Raw genomic sequence first — 25,181 nt, 5'->3', positions numbered from 1 at the left:
TTCTCCGTACGGGTTTCCCAGCCAGTGCAGCCATGGGAACGCCGGACTTTCCCTCTGGACATCGATCCAGAGCTGGAGCCCAAGGACCAGAGCAGCCCTGCCAGTGAGCGGTCCTGTCGAACCATGCGCAGAATCTCTGGCTGCAAAACCGGCTCTTCCAAATCAGAGTCGGACGCTGGGCCTCCATCGCCACTCCCTGAAGACAACAGCAAACAGAAAGCCACCCCACACAAACACACTCACCGGTGAAGCTTGGACATAAAAACCTTCAGACTCAGACCCCAACCTCCACCAGCTTTCAGAAAGAATGACACCAACAAAAATATATACATGTATGGGGGGAAAAATAGAATAAACTCCTGTTGTTTGATATTCAAACATCAGTTAATTCTTTCACAGTTTTTAGTGAATTGTATGGAAATGTAGAGACCTGTTTTAATTATTTTCTCTGCTTTTCTTTTGGGTCACTGGAAAATAAACTGTGTAGGAAAAAGGAAGGTGAAAGTGATTTAAGCATAGCAAGAATCAGTGTCCGAAGTACTGATGTGCAGTTGCCCAGCTTTCTAAAAAGACTGAAGAGATTGTATTGGTTGTATCAAACCAATGGGTGGACCACAAGGTCCATATTATCTCATCTTAGGTACAACCCCCACTGAATGACTAAATTAAAAAAAAAAAAAAAAAAAACACGCACACAAATATTTGACTAAGTGTCATGCCTTTCCTCTTTGTTTATCCTTTATCTTTGGTTTAGCACTTCATTATGTTTTCTCTACCTGACCCCCATTCATTACACACTGCATTATATGGAATTATATCAACTCAGCATCTTTTATAAGGGGCCAGCTTTAATTGAAGTCTATTGTTAATCAGCTCCCTGGTTTGTGTGTCTTTTGTTTTTAGTACACTTGGATGCTTGTAAAGGTTTTAGTAGCCACGCTAGTCTGTCAGAGCCCCATTTCTGTCAGTGTAACTGGTATGACGCAACATGCTTTGTGTGCATCTAATAATTGTAGAAGTGCTGGTCTGGTCTCAGCTGCACTTTGAGTAATTCTATTGATCAGGTCATGTAAAAACTGATCCCAGATCAGCACTCGAGCCATTTGATCCATATTAACCCTGGTGTAAGGATTATGTAAGCAGTACTTCCCTCTGCTGCACTGCTACTGTTTTACAGGCAAAAGTGAAGTTCAAGCACTTAACTTGAGTTTCTTTCTTTTAATCCTAGTGCTCGTCAGTGTTTGGGGAATAATGCCCATACACAATGCCACAGGCTGCTTAATGCCAGATTGAAATGTCATCTCTGTTGCACTCTGAGGCTTAGCACTATTCTCTCAGTCATTCCACAAAATTGGCTTGCATTGTATATTTGAATTATGTTCTTGTGGCACTTTGGAATCAGATTCCACTTTTGAGAAATGAACCCAAAATTCATGGTGAAATAACTCCACTGCACATTAATCAGATTTTGATGACTCACCCACTCCCCTTTCATTTTTGTCATCATGGAGTTTTATGTTTCTCTCTGTAGAGATAACCAGCCATGTAAAGCTGGATGAACGCATAACAGAGATCTGCTGGCTTGACTGAGGTAGTTTTTGTTATTTGGCTTTCTCACCTGACCTGTGTTTGTTAGTCATTCTTTTTTTAATTCCAGTACCCGGGCACCTCTGTTTTCTCAGCTACACTATTTCCTTTTTTCTTTATCCAAATGCCACCTTAAGAAGATCTACAGAGACTATCAGCTACTTTCCTGTATTCTAGTAGTTTTCAGCTACTTTCCCCACTAGGAGTACCCGAACATGATTGACGATGGTCTGTCTCTGTGCTTGGGGTTTTAAACACCCACCAAGCAGACTCAATGTACAATAGGAGTTTGGTTAGCTTTCGAAAGCCAATATTGTATTGTGTGGGTTATTTTCATACTATGAATTTCCAATGTGGTGAATGGGGGTTGGGGTGAGTCTGGTATATCCTTTAGCATGTAATAGTTTGTACAAAAAAAAGTATATTTTGTAAATACATTGTTTGATTCTTTACTGTGTTTGATGTTGAGGCTGTAGCTGTCCTGATTGTATAGGGAGAAGAGACATAAAATATTTAACACTTTCTTTACGCAGAGGAAAAAAAAAAGGAAAAGGATGTATGGATTAATTGGCCAATCTGACACAGGCAGCATTTGTGCTTCTCAAAATTAAAAGTGAATTATATTGTACTCTTTGATGTCTGTCCCGCTTTTTGCTCCCCGATTGTCTTTCACACGTGTCACATCTTAGACGAATTCTGAATGTTTCTGCATAATAATTTTAGAGAATTGTACTCTGGCAATTATATTTACAGTGGTGGTGACGGGAACCAGTTATTTGAAGTGTTAAAGCTTTCTCCCTGAAGGCCATTACATGAATCTGCAAGTAATGTTTTTGATGTCCGAGACACTTTAACAATAGTTTTTAAGAGGATTTTGGCCTGAAATGTATTTTTAAAACACATTCATGGTGGGAAAAATACATGCTAGGCACTGTACAGTAAAACAGTCCCCAAAGAACCTTTTTAGATTTAACATCTTTCACATCAACCCACTCTGAATCTCACAGACTGGGAAAAAAAAAACACTTCAGCTCTATGAAGACACAAGACCCAGCACAGCTGTTTAATACCGACTTTTATTTCCAAATCCACGTTTACAGCAACGAGTATGAGTGTAAACCAACTGATAAAACGCACAACTACAATGAGGACAATCACAACTGTCAAGCTAGAATGTACTGTAGAACTGCAGTGAGAGAACGGTAGTTAATGTTTTTCTTTTTTTTTTTTTTAAACAGAAAACTGGAGGAGACGCCTCTTTCCTATTGAGAGTTTGTAGGATGCATTTGTTACACAAACACCTTAAATGAGAACCTGTTTATATATTTATTCCCCCCCCCCCAACAACTTTGGTCCTCTGTGCCCTCACCCACGCTTTTCCATTCTCACATTTCATAAGCAGCATGCTGTGCAGGCCACAGTGGTTTGGGGTCAGGAACTCTGTTTATAAAGCGTTTAGCAGTAAATGCTCATCCGGGATTAGATTCATATGAACATTCCACTGTTTATACTTACATGGGTCAGAAAATAAAGCCGTAGATCATTACGTTTCTGATGTGAGCTCTGTTCTTGTCAGTGGTCATATTGAATAAGGATCAGCACTTCTGAGGAGCTCTGTGAATACAGGCCCATCAATAAAGCATCTCAAGAAAAGGGTTCTTTCAGGGGGCTGTCATCAATTTTTATCATAATATTTTAACTGTCCCTCATTGGATGATTAATGCCTAGTTTAATTATGGCCAGCAAGCTCAATATGAACTTCAGGAATCTAATCCTACATCACTTACTTATGGACATCAGCCAAAGTTTCCAAGTCTTCAGCGACTGCTAGGCCTGTTACCAGTCTCTGCGAGACGTTTATCAATTTTAGTAAAAAACTTTTTTTTCATAGTCCACCTTATTTTTCTGGTGTATTTTCTCAAATTTATGGAATGTAAGATGTTTTTGTTAAAAGATTGGTATCTTCAAGGAAAAGAGGCAGCTCCAGGTGTGTTCTATGTCCATTCACGGCATTATTTTTTCATTTTTTTTAAATATCAAAAGGAAAAAGCTGAGGTGCATTGAAGATATAAAAAAGGCATAATAAATATCAGGTAAGACTGACAAACAAAAAAGAAAATGCATTCTTTTCTTACATGTCTATTACATCTCACATCCACAGAATACGATTAGTTAAGAAGTGCGCAGCTTGGATTTTTGCATGAAGCGTGTAGTTTTCAGTTTTGAATCTTTTTTCCACCCAATTCTTTTCGAATAGGGTCCCTATATAAGTAAAGAGGAGTCGTATGCTCTGTAGAGTTAAACACAGCAGGAGTGTGGACAGGTGGGTCGGAGGAGAACAGGGCAGATGAGTTGATATTAAAATCTAGCAAAGCTGGCTGCTTGTCAAGAAACTGGAGTGCAGTGGATTTGGAGAAGGCATCTTTAATGAAGACTGTTTGGCATTGTTGTGGATAAGAATGCATGAGTTTATTATAGCAGCTTTATCTGCTGCATCTTCCTTTCCCAAATGAAAGCCTCATCCAAACGTCGTTATTTACATCTCTGTAATGTTAGTCAATGAAGCAAAGGGAGGCACTTTTTAAATAAACTAACAATTGCCACTTACACCGCAGCCTGTTGAGTGGGTATTTTAAATAAATACATTATTTCCTTTATCACGATCAACTAGCTAGCGAGGCGTGTTTACCTTGTCTAGTGGCCTGACTATAAATGGACTTTCCAATCTGACTAATCTGGTTCTGGTCACCTGCACATTCTTTGGAACAGCACATCTTCTGCAGGGTGCCAGGCAGGCAAAACAGTGAATTAGAAGAGAAGCTAAGTTTCAGGAGGCAGGGAGTTGAACAGCACTATGTGTGCTTTAGAGGCATATGGTCTACCTCAGTGGTTACCAACCCTCCTCCTGGAGACCTCCTTTCCTCAAACCTGCATCTACCATCCTCTTCTTCATCTTGTAGTAATGCGTTTGATCTGGCGAATTAAGTTGGGACAGATTGTGGTTAAAACTAGATGCCAAAGAGAGGTGGATCTCCAAGACCAGGGTTGGTCACTGTTGGTCTACCATAGTTAAAAACTGAGCCACATTCATGCCTGGGCACAGAGTTTACTCACACAGTGGACCGTGCTGATTAGGGCTTTATTACGTTAGAACGAGTCTGGAGTGAGTGAGTGTAGCATGTCGTACATCCATCGTGAACAGATATTTGAATGTGATTGGTCGAAACCCAGAACAACATAACAGGTCTTGCAATGTCCTGTCCAACAGCAAAAAACGTCAGACCTACAAGTATGAAATACAGTGAGTTCAACTGTTTGGCACGTCTGCAAGCTTGGGAATCTGTTCACTACTCTTGCTATTGGAAAAATTCACATTTTTTGTAATGTACCCAAATAGAGTTAATTCCTTTGATTGTTCATATGCTAATTCTGATGCCCTGTTTGTCAAAGCGCCTGGTGTATAAAACATCGATACATCACAGCAACATGCAAGAAATGTTATGATCCCGTCACATTACTGAGTTACTGAACAGCTCAACCAAACATGCTCATGTTGCTAACAATAAATGATTTCATTACAGATGCTTTTGACAATGTTCATGATGCTAACTGTTCGCTTTCATTCACTGTTAGCAGCACCAGCATTATTGACTGAAACATTCCATTAAAGTCAGCGCAAAGTGCAGTTTGACAACTCAGTGCCTCCTTTTATCATTCTTACAGGTACGTTTGGCTTTGTTCTACCCCAGAATTCTTTGTGGAATACATTTTACGTTCTTTACTAAGTACTAGCATACAGTCACAAAACATCAGTTCCTGTCTGGCTGAGGTCAAATGAAAGGAAAATAAGTTAGAAAATAAAAAGAAAACTGACAACAAGGCAACAAAGCAGAGACAGCGATGGAAAGGTAGGCCTAACATAAAAAGTACCTAACATTGTAGCAATATAGACGGGCTAGTCAAGCTGTAAATGATCATATGGATCAGTACAGCACCAATTTCAGCTCAATTAATCAAACCAAGCCAATCATTTAATAATTCATTATTTCATTTTCTGTTCCAAGCTGTCGAGAGCCAAAATTTATATCTTATCTAGTCACCGCAACAAATCTTAGTTAGGAAATCCAGCAAGCGCGTTTATTTTAAAGACTGAGGGAAATACGTTTTTCATTTTCTTTCTTTTTTTGCTTCTTTTCAAGCCATATTACTCCCTTTAATCCCGGTGAGCGTTAGGGTGGCGGGTATAGGGGTCAATCACAGGCCTTGCTTGGCGAGGGAGGCGGACACCTGATCAGCTAGCGTGGAGAGCTGCGGGGATTCCGTCATGTTGATGCTGCCAGAGGAAGACACTTTGCTGAGTTGGTGGGGAGAGCCGTCCGCTGACATGCCTGGTGACTGGACAACGATCTCGGCGCCATGGTCAGTGCGAGCTTTCGCCTGCTCGCGGAACATCAGTTTGTGGCTCTCAATCTGATCAAAAAAAAAATTATATAAACAAGTTAAAGTGACAAAAAACTACATTTGGTGTCTGTAGCTTGCTTCTTTGGTTTTGCACAGGAGTCTTGAGGCTAATGTATGAGCTAAAAAGTATTCAAGATTTATTCGCATTAGAAATTAGCATTGTGTACCGTTTGACAGACACACAGGCTGTTTACTTGCAATTTTTGAATACATACCGATTATAGATTAAGACTGGGCTGTTTATATCACTCTCACTCTTCTACTTATCAGATTTTTACAGGATTTCCCACCTTGTTCAATCACCTCAATCTGGGTTGTTAAATAATCTCAAATCAGTTTGACTGCATGACACTGTTATTGATCAAAAAGGACAAAAGTATATTACATAGCTGAAACAGTTGCAGCAGCCTGACTAGTTTACATCCTTTTGTCCTTTTTATAGATAACAGAATGCCACACAGTGACAAAGAGGCGTGTGATGATATAGATATGAAATCGGCACAGTGCTAATTGTTGAAGTGTTAGCATTTAGCAGAGTTTGGGGGGATTACCATATTTAATCCGGTGCTATAGTTTGATTAGTTCAGAGGTTTCTAGTTCAGATCTCAATTCACCTGAACGTGGTAGGAATGTTAGCTGGCTCAGGTGTTTTAAAGGCAGGAATCAGAGAATGGAAAGGTCTCTGGTTCAGCTGTGTTAGTGAATGTAACAGGATAGAGTTTAAGAAATACCTTTCGTTTTAAAAGCTTGTCTAATCTCGCTCAACCCCAAACCAACACTTCTTTGTATGCAATGTAGGAAATCGGGAATTAGAATCAGGGAAAACAAACATAAAACATATTTAACAGAAAATTACACAGAACCCTCGACAACAACATGAAGTCAAGTTTTTCAGTGGTGCGTCCACCCTCTGCCTTTACTACATCGTCCTTTTGGGTGTCAAGTTTTTCAAATAAAGCTGCAGACTTTGAGAGTCCAGTCTCAGAAGCTGGTTGTATTTTCTTCTCATTTTCGATTTAATGCATATTTACAAATACAAAACGCAGACTCAGTCAATCCATTAAGCCTTACTGCACATGTCGGATGTCCAGTTGTTGTGTCAGTGTTCTAGGTATAGATTTGTCTTCTCACAGTGTTAAAATGCACAGAAATACCTGTGATTATTTTCAGATGATTGTCTCCTCTCTCTCAAAGATGAAAGCTTTAAGTGCTCTATACATGTTGGAGACAGCTTTGATGGTCTAGCAGGTCTTGCACAGCTTTTCTGTGTATTAATCATTTTTGTAGTTTTGGAAACTCCTGTTTTTCCACATTGTTCCTTTGGCCTTCCTCTTTCTTATGTAAGTGGATTATCTTATGTCTTATATATTATATCTTATATCTGATCACTTCAGAAACATCTCCTTCAGCCATTTTAGGTGCACATGGGGAGCTGAGGTGTGTTTCTGTAGCTGTTTGTCTGAATGTCTGTGTCTGTCTGAAGGAGAATGTAATGTCAGGGAGTTCTCTGGAAGTTGCCTGGTTTTAAGATTGGAAGGATGGAAGAGTTAAAGTGAGTTAAAGTAGGTAAACAAAAGTAAATAGTGAACAAATTAAATACTGATAGATTTAATATTATACTTAGAGTTGAAGTTTTGTGTAATATTCTGTTAAATATATTTTCTGACACTGAAAACTGAATAACTTGTACTTAATGGCTGTTTTGACTGAATAACAAAAAGGCAGGTTTTTGCAGTGCTGCTTATACTAAACAAGCTAATCTGAGAAAAACATCTGGATGGAGATTTTAACACAGCAGGTGTATAATAATAACAGCATACAGAGAATACATTTCAATGACAAAGACATCAATGCCACAGGCTGTTGTGCACTTACTGGAATTGTTCACCTTAACCAGACTGACTTCCCCACATTGGGAAAGGTCAAAGGGCACGTCCCCGTTTGGGTGGACGGAGGCCCCAACAGCTTCTGGCTCTGCTACTTTCCCCTTCTCCCCCTACAGGTGGACACCGTTAGGGCGTTACATTACAAAAAAAAAACAAAAAAATGACAGGGCTCAACAGAACAGAACAAACTGAGGAGGTCATGAAGGAACTGATAACTTTAAAAGATGAAGCATTAAAGCGGGAAAAATGGAACACAAAGCAGAAAAAAAATGAAAATAGGAAGAATTAAAGAACCCATTGCAGACTGTGGTCTCCCAATGAGCAGACAGAGAAGCAAGCAATGAAGAAATGGGGTTGAGAAAGTGCGCATCTGATGGAGAGAAGAGGAATGAGAGCAAGACACCAGGCAGCTATTACCCACTCCTTTAAGCCACCAACGCATCAGGCTCTCTATATATACCAGCAACTGTCTGAGAGGTTTTTAAGATGCCCAACAACATGTTGTGTCCAGCAGAGGCCACCACTTGTTAGTGAGTAGCTTTATTTCAAAAGCCAGAGGCCTTGCAGCCTTTTCAGATTTCCAAACAGGTTTGGTCTTCGGGATTTAGTTAAAACCTCAAAACCTGATTTGAGGACCACAAGGCAAATCCAATAAGGTAAAAACGAAATCTTCAGATTCAGATTCTGCAAAACATGAAGACGCATCTTTTCAGTGATGCATATAATACAACCTGAAGGCCAGTGTCCATTTTTGATTTGGTTACTAGAGACTTGGGCTCAAGGTTTGAGCTGCACTTCCTACGTCAGCCGATATGCTAGGCAGTGGTGATGCTGTAAATAACCGCATCATTTGAAAGGCTTCTATTTTGTTATTTGTATATAAATAAATTGTCAATACATTGTCATCATGCCCTGCGATGGACTGGCGACCTATCCAGGGTGTATCCTGCCTCCGCCCGATGACCGCTGGGATAGGCTGCAGGGTGTGTGTGTATGTGTGTGTGTGTATATATTGTCACCATGTGCTTTTCTGACCATATCATTGCTATAGTTAGTACTTAAAGGGCCCATACCCTACATTTCTCATTTGTATTCTATTTTGTATCCCCTAAGGGCCACTTATGTATGTGCTTTTATGCACTAACATTAGCCATAATTCAATTTACATCACCATTTTCCACCATTCACCTCCCTTTATTCCTTAAAATTAAACAGCCTATTTCTTGTTATTGTACTCTTAAGACTGAAACATATACATTACCTCTGTTCTCACTGACTGCCATATATGTTTAGCCAGATTCTAAAAGCAGACTGGACTGAAACATTACAAATTCAGTGTGACTAGGTGGGGTTAGACTGCTATAGGCTAAAATAGGTGGATGTATGTGAAACTTCAACAATGTTTACATGAAGATAGCGAGAAAAAGAATTTGATTTCTGTGATATGGGCCCTTTAAAGAACATGGAACAAACACAAAAAGCATAATTAGTCCTGTTCAATTGTGTTTAGTGCAGTTCAGTGTGTGAAGCACGGGAAGAAAATCACTGTGTTCGCATTTTTCAGTAGTGCTTTTTAAATGTGGCATTACTGCCTCTACTAATAAAAACTCAGAAGAAAAAATATTTTTAAGCAAATCATTTATCTTGAAAACATCGTCCACCCCTCATCATCCACAACTGCTGTGATATTGGTTGTACCATGCTCTCTATCACTCTACATGGAGTAGCTTCACCAAAGGAGTCTTGTACTGTCCAGGTATATAGATAAAAAAAAGCAACTTAGCAAAAGGTGTGAAAGCATCTGGGCTAAAGGGAGGCAGAGAGGTCTGTAAGCAAGAGGAAACATGCCAGTCATAGTATATATAAAGAGCTTAAGAATTTAAATTAGTAGTAAATGTAATGCTACTGTAATAGTACTTACGATTATATTATGATTCTTATTCAGTCTTGTTTCTGCTGTGGTTCTTGTTTTTCTTGACTGAGCTAAAAATGTTCACTGAAAAATCAAACTTACTCAAATTTTCCCTCAACCCAAATGTAATGCCTGGTGCGTGTTTGCTGTGTATTTGGTGTCCAAAGTTTGCTTCTTTTCTGCACTGGAGGCACAATAATAATGAAGCTAAATACTGGGATTCTTTTGTATTAGCATTGTAGCCCTAGTGCCAAACTAAAGACAACTTCAGATCCAAAACGTCTTAGCAGACAAACATTTGGGATGCTGGAAATTGCATAGATTTGATTTTTCTGTGAACTTTGCTTTAAGTATCCAAACAAAAGACCTTACCTTCCTTTGACCGCCTCCAGGCGTATGGCCGATGTTTTCAAGAGATCCAACTTTCGACTGAGCTTTAAAGTCCAGCTTCTCTGACTTGATCTCAATATTCCCTCCACCTGGAGTCAAAAGTAAAGATGAGTTGGCACTAAACTCTCAGAGGAATCTGCCTGATCATTCTGCCTTCTGTAAGGGTAAATCTGAGCTAACCTCAGTCGTTTGTGAGTAAATACTGTTTAAAATTCTGCTGGTAAAATTGGTTAGTATTTGCATCATTTTTAGCCAACTGTAACCCTGAATCGTCATTCGTTAGCCTTCAGAATGGAATTCACATCGCTGGATATAAAACTACTTCATCAGAAAAACAAAATGCAACTGAAGTGCGTATTACTTCTAATGTTTGCTTCTTGAAAATGTTAGTTTTTGACATTCAAAAGAAAAATAATCCAAACAAAATATATACAACAGCAGTAGAATAAAAGGCAGAAACAGATACTTTTTTGTTGTGTCATATTCTTTACCTGGTTTATGGTGGATGTTGGCCTTGGAGCCGCACTTTGACTGCACGTTACTCAGATCAATCTTTTTGTGCACAATTTGAATCTGAACACAATGAGAGGAGGGAGTAAAAGAGAGAGTCAGCCAGTTGCAGCTCATGATAAGAGAAATCTACATGACCCGCTCAAACACCAGCATCTCGTATACGTTCCAATTCACTGTATCAAGGGGAGAAAAAGGATCATTCCATTTGTCTCTGGAAAGGGAGAGAGACAGTAAAGTATTCAATGGACTTACACCAGCAACAGCAACACAATAGCAAATATCACAAAGGAAACAAATAAAAAATTATTTCATATCGATAAATTCACTATTAAACAGGTACACCTTCATAAGGTAAGTGTTCATTAGCAAGTCCTGCATGATCTCACAACCATCATTCTAATCAGGAATACATGAAGACAGACAGGACTTCAGGTTCTCTCTTGGGTTGCTGTAGGAAGGCATATCAGAGGTCAATGACTGATGGGATTGGTATGCTTTGCTTTTTTTATCACAGGTCACTAAGGCAAACCAACTAGAATGCACGGAAAGTAGGGGGATCGTGAATTCTTTATTCTTCACAGACAAATTACAGCCCCACTACTAGGCCTCAAACAATTATTCATCAATATCAATAATGACAACAAATATTTCAGTTTTTTTTCTTTTTCGTTTGCATTTTCAGCATCTGAAGAGTGAAATACCTCACTTGTTAAATGTACAACATATCAACGCTGTCTGAACAGAATCGTATCTTCATTTTTATTTGTTTGGTAGTTTTTACAGAATGTGAAAAAGCCTGGTGCCCTTTATCACATGCTAAAATCTCATAATGAATGGACCAGTAGAAAAGAAGAAAATGTAGGTCGATTAACTCAATTCAAAAATCCAATGTTAAGAATGTTGTTTAACTTCTCTTGTAAATTTTCCACAGAAGCATGTTACCTTTAACCACTGCAAAAGAAAACATACAGGTTCTGAAGAGGCCCGAAGAGCTGTAACATTAAAAATTTTATTCTAAATTAAAATCTAAATAATAAATTGGCTTTTGAACTCTTGCTTTTGCGTCCTTTACTCAAGATGCGACAGAAAAAGCAAAACCAGACCCATATCAGTAGGAAAGGGCAACTTCTCAAATCAGCTTCAAGAAATGCTTCATATAAAAATGCCAATGATGTTAACAAATGAATAATTCAGCAGTGGGCAGTTAAAAATAGGTTGTCAAAAAAATCAAATTTCCAAAATTTTGCCCTTATTCCATTAGCTAAGACGTGTTTGGTGTGCAGAATTAGCTTTTTTAGTTTTGTGCTAGCACTAAGAGACTGATGAACTTTAGAGCACACCAATCCGCTTGTTCAGTAATTTCAAAAAGACTTGCTTATGTGATTTACGACACCATATCATATATTGTTATCTATAAATTGTGTAAAAAGTACATGCCACAGCTAAAAACAGCAGCAGTAGCCGCCTTGAAGTCTTAATCGTTTTGCCTGTTTATTACTCGTTAGCTACATTAGCCTCAGAGATCCAGTGTAAAACTACAGAAGCAACTGATTAACTTTAGTATTACTTATATGTGATAATTTTGTTGCCACTGTTTTTTTATTCACTGTTAGCCACATTACCATTTTGTTTGAAGTATCTTTTTAATACCATCCACAGAAAGTCTTGTCACAAGTCAAAAGGAAAGGACAAACATACAGTGCTCTGCTGAACCAACCAGCTCTCATGCATTCCCCATAGCATCTCGGTGGCATAATGAGTCTGGGCATGGAGTGGTGGTCCAGGTTTCGCACAGGTATGAGCCAATACCAGGGTCATTGATCAGGTTTACAAGTACAGTAAGAAGGTCCAAGGCTGGACATTCAGACAGACTGAATGGAACTCAGTCCTGGCAACGGCATCACAAACGATGTCTTGCCTTCCACAGATGCAATGCCCATGCAGGCATGCTGAGGACCAGAGCTAGCTATGCTAACCCTGCCTAACTCTGAAACATTTTGCAGCATTCACAAACATTTTACATTTAGAGCCCCCAAAGTCAGCATTGTAATTCTCTTGGTCTCATTTACGCAGAGAGCCGTTTAAAAACAAACACAAAAGTTGGGTCGCACCAACAAGAGTTAAGCTTTAACCTGGATTAAATCAGGAATTATGTATTAGTCAAGTTGCAACTAACTTTAAACCTAATTAAAAATGATCAGTAATATTATCATCATAATTTTAACCTTAGTTTTAGTTTTACAGTGAAGGTTAAATACAATCCTATTGCTCCATTTCTTCAAGCTCAGATTAAAAACTTCAGTTTATTATTCAGTTTGTTATTTACTTTAAACTTGCAGTTAAGGTGGTTTACATTTCCAAAGTAGCACTATACTGTAGGTGCATTTGGGTGATCTGTTCTTTCACAGATCCCTGACCTCAACACTTCAAACACGTTTGGGAGTGCTTACAGACAACATCAGTGTCTGACCTCACTAATGCTCTTGTGGCTGAATAGAAGCAAATCTGACTGGCTGATCTGTGTTCAAAGCTGCAGTAAAATGCACAATATACACACACCTATGACGGCCTCACAACAACTTAACTGCGTATTACTGACCTCCGTACTCTCTAAAGAGTGTGCTAATAGCTAAGGAAACTTCTAGCCTCTACAACCTAATACTGCATCATTTACTGAGTATGAATGTGACTGAATCCCAAATGACCATTTTTTAGCTATATTATTTACTGTTGGGATGCAGGATCCAATATTTAAATTCCTGTGTAGTGTACTATCTAGGGTGCAGTCAGCCATTTGAGATTCAGCCACAGCGTCAAAAGAGTGATGCCTTTGGATTGGCGTTAAATAAAGACTCGGTGGTAATTTGGTGACCAAAAAGTACTTATAAAGCAAAGGTTTTTGTTTTAAACAGTGCCATGTTACGATACATGTATTGTTATATGACAAAAAGTTAGTCTATGGTTGCATGGCATCAATTCAATATGCTAAAGGAACTACATTTCTTGGCCGAATACTTGTTTATGTCAATTATTATTAATAATAACAAAAAAGTTTCTGAAAAAATGTGGATTGAAAAAGATGTGAATGAAATCACAGTAATGCACAGCCTCCCATGGCTTACTTCTTTATTAATGCCCAGAGATGTTCAAGCCCATATGTCCACATACCTTTGGGCATGTACTGTATACATTCAAATGAATTGTTGGTGCAAGGGTGTTTTCTTTTTATCCAGTTTAATCTTTATATCTCTCCATCCACCATGGCACACTAGGCATGTGCACAGACAGTCTCAGGAGGGCTTAAGCCCCTACACTACTGTTCTCAGACTTTACAAGTACTCTCTTGGTCAGCATGTACAATAATTATGTTTTATATAGCCATTCTTTGAGATTGGTTTGGTTGGTTGGGTCGAATTTTCGAGGTTTCTGCATATTTCAGCTGATGAGCTGTAAACAAAGTCATTTAGAGTGTTCTGATGTGAAACGAAAAACAGTAGAGACACTTGCCGACTCTCATTTATACAGCCATTTTATTTGCTGTGCAAAATTATGTATGTATCTTCAGAGCCTTTACATATGATGATAAACAATCTGCATTATTATGCCTTACAGCACCCTGCATATACCTGTCCATGATGAATGGATTTTAAAATAAATGTTTTAAGTCAAAATATATCTCAAAACTATTGAAAAACAATGCCTTAGACATAAGGTAACATATTCATAAACATTTCATGTAATAATTTTCTATGAGGTAACTTTCAGAGGAATGAAGCACTTTGTACATCTGGTTCACCATCAGTGTGAACAACTATGACTCAGTATTTTGCTTACATGGTAAAGTTTTAATTATACAGTAATGAAGAAATAATAATAAATAATCACAATCACAAATAATCACAAATAATAATTGTTAGTTAATGTTTAAATTGAAGTGTTGAGACAACTTGATTTAAAATAAAACTTACACTGACAAATGATTAGTTCTCAGCTTAATTTATCCTTGTTGGTACAAACCACCCTAAATGTGTTAAACCAATAACAATCTGACACAAAATGTGTTCAAGCAGAAGCACAAAAAGCATTTACCCTCAAAAAACGTTACTGAGATTCATACCAAACTAGGCCCAGTTTCCCAAAAGCATCTTAGAATTAATACCATCTCAACTGGCAGAGAAGGTTTACCCTTTAAGAATCACCTTTGTACCTAGATGCTTTTGTGAAATGAAGTTCTGAACTCCAGTTAGTGCCAAAGGCCTGGCTGGTGAGACCTTAAAATGTTTCCCTACACTTTGGTGATGTCAGCTTAGATAGTGCTGTACTCGTATCAGTCACATCACTACCAGGCGTCTGCGTCAGAAGACAGTTACTGGAAGAATTACTGTCTTTGAGAGCTCCAAAACATTTGAGGTTCTATCTGAGTTGAAGTGACAGCTGTGGCCAGAGCTTTAGGCTAAACCTATACCCAAATACATTGGATTTGTTTTTTTTTTTGTCAGGTTCTTCCACTTCTTCTTCTTCTTTTTGTTGAATATCTGAACTTTTAGAAAGTGACATCACACATAAAGCTAATGTGTTGCATGAGGAGATATCCTTTTAAGAGAACTCATCTTATCTGACATAAAACAGAAAAGAATCACAGTATAGCATCTGTGATTTATCAGAAAATGATGATGGTTTACTTAGATGCCAGATGAATAATCTGTCTGGTGGCTGTTTTTTTTTTCAAATTAGCTGTCAACATACTTTGCATCTGTTACTCATTTGTGTCAATCAAAGCCGACAACTGACAAGAGACTGAACAATCTTCGTCATCTGATGGCTGTGTGCTATCATTTATTAAGAATAATGATTATAATTGTTCAGCATCCCCTTAATAAGACTACTAGGTTCCCCTAAAGACAGCTGCCTCAGTGAAGTAGAACAACAGACTCATGCTGGACCATAAACAAGCTAGACAGGGTAGCCTCCAAGGCTCTGGTCAATACTGTGCTTTGCTATGCTGCTATGCTCAGCCGTACTCACATTCCCACCTCCTGGGACATGCTTGATATTGCCTCTGGAGCCACACCTAGATTGCACACTAGAAAAGTCCAGCTTCTTATTAAGAATAGTCACCTAGAGAGGCAGAGGAAAGGCAAGAGAGCGTTAAGCCCATGTCTAGAGGCTTAGAGGAGGAATGGAGCGGGTGCTCCTCGAAGGGGGCTGGGGTTTGATGCGGACATCGGAGTGCATACTGCACTTTGAAAGGAGGGAGCAAGGTTTACTCACATTGCCACCTCCTGGAGCGTGCCTGATGTTGGCTTTGGAGCCACACTTTGCCTGCACGTTGGTGAGATCCATCTTCTTGTCAAGGATTTGCACCTAGGAAGTAAGTGAAAAAATTGACAAAGGTCTACTTCAAGGATTCACGGCCAGCGATGACCCAGATTACGGAGTGCCTCACTCCCTGGAGTGGGCTGGGACTTGTGACACAACTGGCCGAATAGCACACGGATTGTTAATTGTGCTCCGTGCTATTTCCTCTGCCACTCATTTCAGAGAGGTTGAAAGGCACCTAGAGGGTTGAAACCTAAAACCAGCTTCCTACATTAAATCTTGCTTAGCTTACCTTCCCACCCCCAGGCTGGTGCCTGATGTTCTCAGTGGAGCCAATCTTAGACTTGACGTTCTTCAGGTCAGGCATGGGGGCAACTGGTGCAATGGGGGTGCGGGACCTGAGGGAGCCGGGTGATTTGGGTGGAGTGCGCACCACTGCCACCTTCTTTACCTGCTGCCCAGGTGTACTGGACCGGCTGGCCGGAGACTTGGGTGTGGCGGGGCTGCTGCAGCCACTGCGGTCCGGAGTCTTTGGTGACTCAGCTGGAGAGAGAAATACAACAAGCTGAACACAAGAACTAACAAATCTGGTCTTTATGCTTTAAGACTTTTCTATTTCACATTTTATTTATTTACTCATTTGACATCTTAAATTTGGATCAGTTTCCTGGACAATGATTAATCTTAGTCCTGTACTATTCGGAATTCTGAACGGAGACTGGCAACTGACAGGACAATTTTGTCTAGGTCTAGGCTTAATCCCCTGCCTGGGAAACTAAGCCACTGAGTATTTTGCAGTTATTAATCATAAGACTTATTATTAGCTGATACGAGTTAGTTGGTAACTTATGAAACTAATATTAACATATGACTTATGCAGTTGTGACAGTGACATTATGAGACTGAGGAACTGAATTGTGGACCCTCATCCAGGCCCTTAGCATTTCAGTTTGATGTTCTTGAGTTAGGATCAATGACATGATATGCATTTTTTTTGTCCATTATCCTATGAAATAATTTGATAAAAACATTACATACATTTTTCTACAATAACTCTTTTACATGAATACACTTTAGACATTTATGCCTCTGAAAGTCATAAAATGTAAAATGTGACCATCCAACCACGTACAAAATTACATTAGTTATTTACATATTATTTATGTATTTATAGTACATACTCTAGCAAGACTTATGTTTGAAACCTTAACATTTATAAAACGGCGCAAAATAGGGCAAATATTTGCAAAACTTTGTCATAAATTCTGATTTCCTTATGTCATATGGCACAAACAACAATTAACTTTTATTTTGGCATGCTTTTAAGATAAACTGGGTATCCCTTTCACAAATATTAAAAAAAAAAGTTATCAAACCTGTTAATAAAACTGAAAATGTGATATTATTTAAGGTGCCCATGTACAAAGACTAGTTATACAGATTTTCAGTAGCTGTATACAACTTTAAAATATTAATAAAAAATAATATTTAACATATTTAGCATTTTTTAATTCATTTATCATTGACCCATAATTATCTGTTCATCTTCTGTCAACTGTCAACTCACAGTAATTCATTATTTAGCAATTGCTATTTAATGGGGGAGGGGTGTTAGATCATTCTATTAGCTAATAATTATAAAGAGGAGTGATAAAACACACTCTCATTTAGGTTAGACTCACACGAAAGAGGTTCTTTTACCTCTTTCGATCGGACCTGCTCCCGTTTTCCGTTGTTCCGCCCTTGAAGCAGCTGCATTACAAACCAGAGCGGCACAGATCAGACACTTTCCTAGCAGTCACCTGAATGGATCCTTCTGTGTATAACTGCTACTAGAATTCTTTTGCAGGCAGGTGCTGCTGCAGGGACTTCTAAAGGGTTGATGGAGCCTTCTACACAGAGTAGAACCATGTACCTCCTACAGTAAGGTACAGTGTTAAGAACTCTACATGCAGTGAGGAGCATTCATTTCTAATCATGTTGCAGCAAGTCTGACATGATACATACCAATCACTTCCAGTTAATTCTTTGTAAAAAATAAAATGGTACCATATATGTGCATGGAGCAGCTTGTAAAAGAAATCAGTCTAGATTAGACAAGCCACCTATTCTTTAGCTATGTGTTCCAGCCATGCAGTACAATGCTTGCAGATAGTGGGGTGAGTGATAAAGCTACAGTAATGGTGCACTGTTCTAACTGTCTGACCTTATGGGGATCTGGAGAAAAGAAGAGTCTTACCAGGGATTTTGGTGCCCACTCCCTGAGGTTTAGCACCTGGAGTCTTTGTCTTAGCATCAGCGGCCTACACATGGAATAAAAATCATGCTAAAAATACCAACACTGGGCAAGTAGTAGAACTGTCATCTGAACAAAATAAAACCAGTGTCTCCTTACAAATCTGTTTTTCCTTTATACCATTTTCATTAGGTTTGGGTACCAAAAAGGAGCCGAGCTGAGATAAGGTATCTAGCTAGCCATGCAGCTAACTTGCTAGTTTTACCTTTTAGCCTTTACCTTTTAGCTTGTTGTCACTTGTGTAACTAGGTCTATTGTAATGATGTTTGAAGACCATTAGCAAAATGCTATTTTCCTTATTCCTCTCATGTTTCCTATGCTCCCAGGGCTGATTATTCACATTCCTCATTGGCATTTTTTGAGTCATCATTAGGCAAGTTAATTTTGTCAGGTTGATATGGCTCTAGAATAAATCACAAATGTGTTATTATATATAATAATGTTAAGTGATTGTAAACAGTAATAAGAAGAACTACACAACTATATAATACAACAGAATATTACCACTGCAATAAATTACAATGCCAAAATGATCTTTGAGCACATTTTCAAGGAAAACATTTACCTTTTATTTCAGAACAGTTTTTATTGATGTCCTCATCAACTTTCCAATCTTTCTAATCTAATGTCATCTTACGTGCAGTCCAATGTCTGTATTAGCTTTTTATTAGATTAAATTAGATTCAAAAACATGTATTGTGGTTGAGGTATAATGACCTTTGGTGACCCCATGACTCAGAAGCCCTTTTTATAGCTTGCCTTCATGTATCAAATTGAGATATAATATAATGAAGACTCAGGGAATCTATGGCTCTGAGAACATTGGTCTCAGGGAATATACGACCCTCGGAAGAACACTATATTTCAAAAAGTATTCACTCACCCATTCAAATCATTGAATTCAGGTGTTCCAATCACTTCCATGGCATGCAGACTGTTTCTACAAACATTTGTGAAAGAATGGGTCGCTCTCAGGAGCTCAGTGAACTCCAGCGTGGTACCGTGATAAGATGCCACGTGTGCATTTGTTGTGAAGTTGTGAAATTTCCTTGCTACTAATTATTCCACAGTCAACAGTCAGTGGTAGTATAACAGAGTGGAAGCGTTTGGGAATGACAGCAACTTAGCCACGAAGTGGTGGGTCATGTAAAATCACAGCGGATGTTGAGGTGCATAGTGTGCAGAGCAGCTGCATCCAAGCCTTACATCACCAAGTGCAATGCAAAGCACCAAATGCAGTGGTGTAAAGCGCCGCCACTGGACTCTAGAGCAGTGGAGATGTGTTCTCTGGAGTGACGAATCACGCATCTCCATCTGGTAAATCAATGGACAAGTCTGGGTTTGGCGGTTGCCAGGAGAACAGTACTTGTCTGACTGTATTGTGCCAAGTGTAAAGTTTGGTGGAGGGGGCGGATTATGGTGTGGGGTTGTTTTTCAGGAGTTGGGCTCGGCCCCTCAGTTCCAGTGAAAGGAACTCTTAATGCTTCAGCAGACCAAGAGATTTTGGTCAATTTCATGCTCCCAACTTTGTGGGAACAGTTTGGGAACAGCCCCTTCCTATTCCAGCATGAGTGCGCACCAGTGCACAAAGCCCATGAACACATAAATGAGTTTGGTGTGGAAGAACTTGACTGGCCTGCACAGAGTCCTGACCTCAACCTGATAGAACACCTTTGGGATGAATTAGAGCGGAGACTGCGAGCCAGGCCTTGACGTCCAAAATCAGTGTCTGACCTCACAAATGCGCTTCTGGAAGAACGGTCAAAAATTCCCATAAACACACTCCTAACCCTTGTAGAAAGCCTTGCCAGAAGAGTTGATGCTGTTATAGCTGCAAAGGGTGGGCCAACATAATATTAAACCCTGTGGATTAAGAATTATGTTGGGTGGGCCAACATAATATTAAACCCTGTGGATTAAGAATTTCATTTGCGTGTGAAGGCAGGTGAGCGAATACTTTTGGAATATAGTGTATGTATGCTCCTCTGTCTTCCTTCAGCATTACCTAAATGCTACCTAGAGCTGCTGTAGTTTTTCAACATTTAATTCTATCTCTTGGATACATCATCAGAAAAAGAATTAAGTATTAAAACCAGCAACCTCTCGCTATAAAAACTACTGCTTCACCGTGTATAAAGTCGAGTATGTATGTTTATAACTGATGCTTAGAGGGCTCGGTGGCCCTTCAAATGATGTCATTGCAGAAATTATGGACAACATCAGTTTACTGCTTACACAAAAACACCAGATTTTATGATCTCTTTGAAGAGAACTGGACAGACAGGTCAAAGGTTACAGGGTTGACCCGAGTACTCACTGTGGCTCTGGACTCCGTGGCTCCCACAGTGTGTTGTTTAGAGTTTACAGAACCAGCTCTGCCTGAAGCGCACACTGAGGTAATGGGGGAGGCAGAGGAGTGTTTGAAAGGGGACACTGGGATAGATGACCCGCGTTTAGTGCTGGACATGAGCTTAGTTTTGGCCGGTGTGGATTTGGAAGGTGTCTTTTGTGTTATTGAGAATGAGATGGAACACAAAAGAAATGTAAGAGAAACAACTCAAATAAACAATGATTAGTAAACACAAGGTGAAAAAGTCACAATGTCATACAACTTACAAACAAATGTAACAAATTAAGATGTATTTAAACACAAAATAGAATAAAACTCAAGCAAGAACATGTTAGTGTTGATAAAAAACAAAGAAAAGACAACTGAAGACTGAACAAAAACAATAAAGTGTCAATGTTATGAGTAAGGAATAAATCACTATGAAAAAAATTCCTCCCATTCTCACTGGAAATGACTGTGGGATAACCACAGTCTTGGGTCAACCAACCATAAGTGGTGCATAATACTACACTGATGGTTATGCCAAGAAAGCCTTGTCAACAGTTCACAATGAAAAGCATTACCTTCAATAATTATATTAAGTAAAAAGTCATTTTCAGTCAACCCATTAATTATTGACACCCTTGGTAAAGATGGGTAAAAAGATAATGTCTTTGGGGTTAATTAGCTCAATCTAACACTGAAAATAAAAGACAATCTAACCTTTAATCGTAGTTAATTTAGTCAAATTCGAAAAAGTTTTTTCGATGGCACCCCTTGCCTTTACTACAGCTCTGCTTGTTTTGAACGTCCTCATTCTTGGCCAAAAGTGGATACGGACAATTTTCAGTGTTTAATTAAACTAATTTAACCTCAAAGACTTTTTTCAAGACCTTGATCTTTATCAAGGGTGCCAATAATTATGGAACTGACTGAAACTGATTCATATTTAATACTTTAAATTTTATAGGTAAGAGATTTTTAGATTTTATATTGTGCCATTGATATTGTGCTCATAAACAACCTATTACAACATGTTGCCTGTCTGTCAAATCAAGATCAGTTAACACATTGAAGCACAATTTATAAACAGCCACCAACATACCTTAGTGCTTTTATCAGATGCTGCTGCTCCCGCTCCAGCTGTTTATAGAAAGAACATAAAGATGGGTAAGTGCAAGGAAGCCCAGTTTTAATACTAACAATACTGTATTAGTTCACGTTTTCCATGGGGTGCAAAACTACTGGAGCTTTGCAAGACCAAGCTAATTACTATGTGCACTGCTATGTGGGGATTAATGTAATGTCTGATGCATTTTAAACCCTGGCTTCAGCAGACATCTAAGCCATTAATCTGAACACATGACCTCATTTGTCCATCTTTGACCTTTGAACAAATGTAGTTAGGCCCTTCAAGTTGCAGTAAGTTTAGTTAGAGGCTTTCTAATTTGCTGGAGTGTAAGATTTGCAGCAGGGAAACTGCAATCAGATCTGTCGGCCACGGCTTAATCTTAGTTTAATATTTTCCACAAATGCCCCACAGTGCGCATATTTAACATTTACAGTCGCTGCTGCAAGGACCTCTAATGGGGTCTAGGTTACAAGGATTTTATAACAATATTGATTAAAGTTATTCCCTAAGGACACACGATTTACATCTAAACATGTACCCAATTAAAACCTGAGTGGTCTGTTAACCACAAAATAGACTATTTTGATTTCAAAATCAAAATAACATTATTGTTTGTGAATGTTGGCTACAAGCACATCAATCAAATGTAAAAAAAAAAAAAATTCTGCATTCAGAGGTGGTTTTGTATGAAATGCACCATTCTAAAGAAACTGTGTTCACAGTGGTGATGACAGGAACCAGACATCTGAAACATTTAATGCTTTACAGAGTTATTACGTGAAACGGTTACAAATACACAGTTGGAGGCCTGCGACAACTATGTTTACAGACACACAATAGTCTGATTACTGCAGACAAACAGATTTTAGTCAGTAGCTCATTCTACACAATTACAAACACTTCAGTAAACTGATAGTGAGGAACCTATGGAACTACATTAGTCACTCCACTCAATAATCAGATTTCTGGTTAAATATATGCACATTTACTGTTGCTTAGCAACTTGCCAGGAAACTCACCAATGAAAAGCAGCACATGACTTACACTTCTTGCAACAGTTTTCTTTATAACATGAAGTCCCTTTACAGGTAAATATTTATTTGTGAGTCTATGTGGCTACAAATTGTACATCGTATGTAATGTTTACTGTTTCCTGCTACCTCTATTTTACTGTGATCATCATCAACTCAGAAGACAAGTGTAGGTACACTAGATGATTTGGATAGGAAATAAAATGGCAATATTTCCGTTTTAGATATTGTGACCCCTGGTTCCTATTAACACCATTGTAAATAAGCCCAAGTTGGCAGATTTCTCAACAATGAACTACTTCACATCAAACAACTCTGAATTATTTTGTTTACATCTCATTCATTGAATTCTAAAAGAATTTTGAAGAATCAGTGGAATTCCCCATTGATACTAAGGCTGCCTGCACCTTGTGTAGTAGAAACTGGAGACACAACACACCAAACTTTGTGAGTGATGTTCCACAATCAACAAACATGCAGAGGTGACATGCAGAAGAGAGGCTGGTGAAAACAGCGCCAGCAAAACAAATAATGCTCAGAGTTAGTCACAGACACAGAGGTGGAAAACACTGACCACAAACACAGAGAAAGGGAAAGGTGGGGGGACGTGGATAGGGATAGACGGATCACAAAGGGTCACAAAAGAGAGAGATTTGGTGGCTACAAGCAGTCCGTTTCTTCAACCGAACACATTTTGACTTGCGGTGTGCGCTTTTCAGAAAGGGTGCTGCTTAGCTAAGCTGTTCTACAGTAAAAAAGAAGCAGGAGAAGATCTGTGGAAGAAAGAGAGAAGGTGGTTTACAGGAGTGGGGTTGAGGGAAGGAACGAAAAACAGACCTTTTGATGGGGCGCTTGTTTTTCGGACTGGAGCAGCATCTTTTGAGGGGGCTTTCTGGGGTATTGTAGCGGACTTGGGGGAAGGGGTTGCGGCGACTGTGGCAACAGGCTTCTTTGCTTTTTTAACGGGGGCTTCTTTGACAGGTTCTGTTTTAGTTGGAGCTGCTTTCACTGGTTCTGGGGGACTGGGCTTACTAACAGTGACAGCCGCTGGTTCTGGTTTTGCAGTAGGCTGGATGTTCTGGGCTGCTTCCACGGTAGCAATGAGATCTTCGTCAGTTGTATCCAAGTACTTCTCTGGTCTCTCTTTGTCGGCATCAGCTGGCTTGGCTTCTGTCTCCATCTTAGGTACTGTTACCGTTGGGTGAGCTGTGGGAATGCTGACCTCTTCTTCTTGTTCATCCTCCAGCTGGTCTCTTTGGGCTTCTTTCTGTTGGTCAGTGAGAGGAGACTCCCGACGAGTAGTACTTGGGGAAAAAGGTGATCCCAGGTCAGCCCTGCAGGAGTCAGGACTCTTGCTTTCTGGAGGGGTTTTATCAGAGCCATTCTCCCAACCCTCAGAAACACCTTGATGGCCAAGCTGCTGGGGTTCGGTGTAGTCAAAAGACAACCCTCGCTTCTTTGCTTCCTCTGGAGTCAGTGGGGGTTGATATGGAGCTTCTCCATGTTTGCTCTCAAAGCTTTCATTTTTCTGCAGCAACAAGTCTGAGACAAAAGAACTTTGAGCCAGAGGAACTGCTTCTTCTCTTTCTTTGTCCTCTTCTTCTTCTTGCTCTTCTTCTTCTTCTTCTTCTTCTTCCTCTTCCTCCTCTTCTTTTTCATGCTCCTCCTCTTCCTGATGTTCTATATCATAACCACTATGGAGCACACCAGGACTCACTTCTACGTCTTCCTCGTAGGCAGATCTAAAGGCTCTGCCCTCATCCTTACTATGCTTCTTGGCTTCCTCCCTCTCATCTTCAGAATCGCTGGAACCATACTTTTGGTCCATCTTTCCTGAAGGACTCCTCTTCACCTGGCTTTCCAAGCTTGGAACCACTGACCCAAACCCATCAGCCTGGGCAACAGGTGATGGGGACATGGGGAACTGGCGTGGGCTAACAGACCTGGCCCTGTCACCATTCACAAGCTCCTCCTCCCCATCTACGAATGCCGCACTGCTCCTGCCACTGTGTGGTGCAGAGATCTCTCCTGGTGTTAGCTTGTCTGATAAGCGGGAGGCACAATGATAGGAACAGCCACAGACAATACTGCGGGATTAGCAAAACTCAACCGCCTTCTCTCCACAGTCAACATCACAAACAACAAAGGAAACAAAGGAATAACCAAGGTACCAAGGAACTGAAACCATATCAACTAGATAAGGGCCCCAAACACAAAATAAAAGACAAAGGAAATGGTATTTTTTGGTCAGGAAAAACTATAAAGAAACAGTTCAACATTAATTTCAGTCATCTTTAAAAACATCACAAAACATGGAGCTGCAGG

The 25,181-nt window shown here is 39.5% G+C and overlaps 2 protein-coding genes across 15 annotated transcripts in view; one reads left to right on the top strand and one right to left on the bottom strand.

Annotated features, from left to right (window-relative positions):
* The window catches only part of kansl1b (KAT8 regulatory NSL complex subunit 1b), a 70,844-nt gene extending 68,629 nt beyond the window's left edge, over nucleotides 1-2,215 (top strand). For 3 of the 4 annotated variants that reach the window (XM_017717352.1, XM_017717355.2, XM_017717351.2), the window contains one exon: nucleotides 13-2,215. In XM_017717352.1, the coding sequence (XP_017572841.1) occupies nucleotides 13-249 (237 nt within the window). In that variant the 3' untranslated portion in view covers nucleotides 250-2,215. The remainder of the gene's footprint in view (nucleotides 1-12) is intronic. The other variant, XM_017717354.2, reaches the window with a different exon arrangement.
* Nucleotides 2,216-2,645: 430 nt separating this feature from the next.
* Nucleotides 2,646-25,181, bottom strand: part of maptb (microtubule-associated protein tau b) — a 55,466-nt gene continuing 32,930 nt past the window's right edge. For 7 of the 11 annotated variants that reach the window (XM_037538512.1, XM_037538538.1, XM_037538526.1 and 4 more), the window contains 9 exons: nucleotides 23,694-24,899; nucleotides 21,799-21,836; nucleotides 18,308-18,371; nucleotides 17,770-17,820; nucleotides 16,361-16,611; nucleotides 16,021-16,113; nucleotides 10,728-10,809; nucleotides 10,219-10,325; nucleotides 2,646-6,057 (listed from right to left, as the gene is read on the bottom strand). In XM_037538512.1, the coding sequence (XP_037394409.1) occupies nucleotides 5,842-6,057; nucleotides 10,219-10,325; nucleotides 10,728-10,809; nucleotides 16,021-16,113; nucleotides 16,361-16,611; nucleotides 17,770-17,820; nucleotides 18,308-18,371; nucleotides 21,799-21,836; nucleotides 23,694-24,899 (2,108 nt within the window). In that variant the 3' untranslated portion in view covers nucleotides 2,646-5,841. The other 4 variants (XM_037538533.1, XM_017717365.2, XM_037538519.1 and 1 more) reach the window with 4 other exon arrangements.

The sequence above is a fragment of the Pygocentrus nattereri genome, chromosome 1 (genome assembly GCF_015220715.1).
Source record: "Pygocentrus nattereri isolate fPygNat1 chromosome 1, fPygNat1.pri, whole genome shotgun sequence".
Taxonomy (NCBI): Eukaryota; Metazoa; Chordata; class Actinopteri; order Characiformes; family Serrasalmidae; genus Pygocentrus; species Pygocentrus nattereri.
The sequence above is the reverse complement of the archived record's forward strand: the minus strand, read 5'-3'. Positions and strand labels throughout refer to the sequence as shown.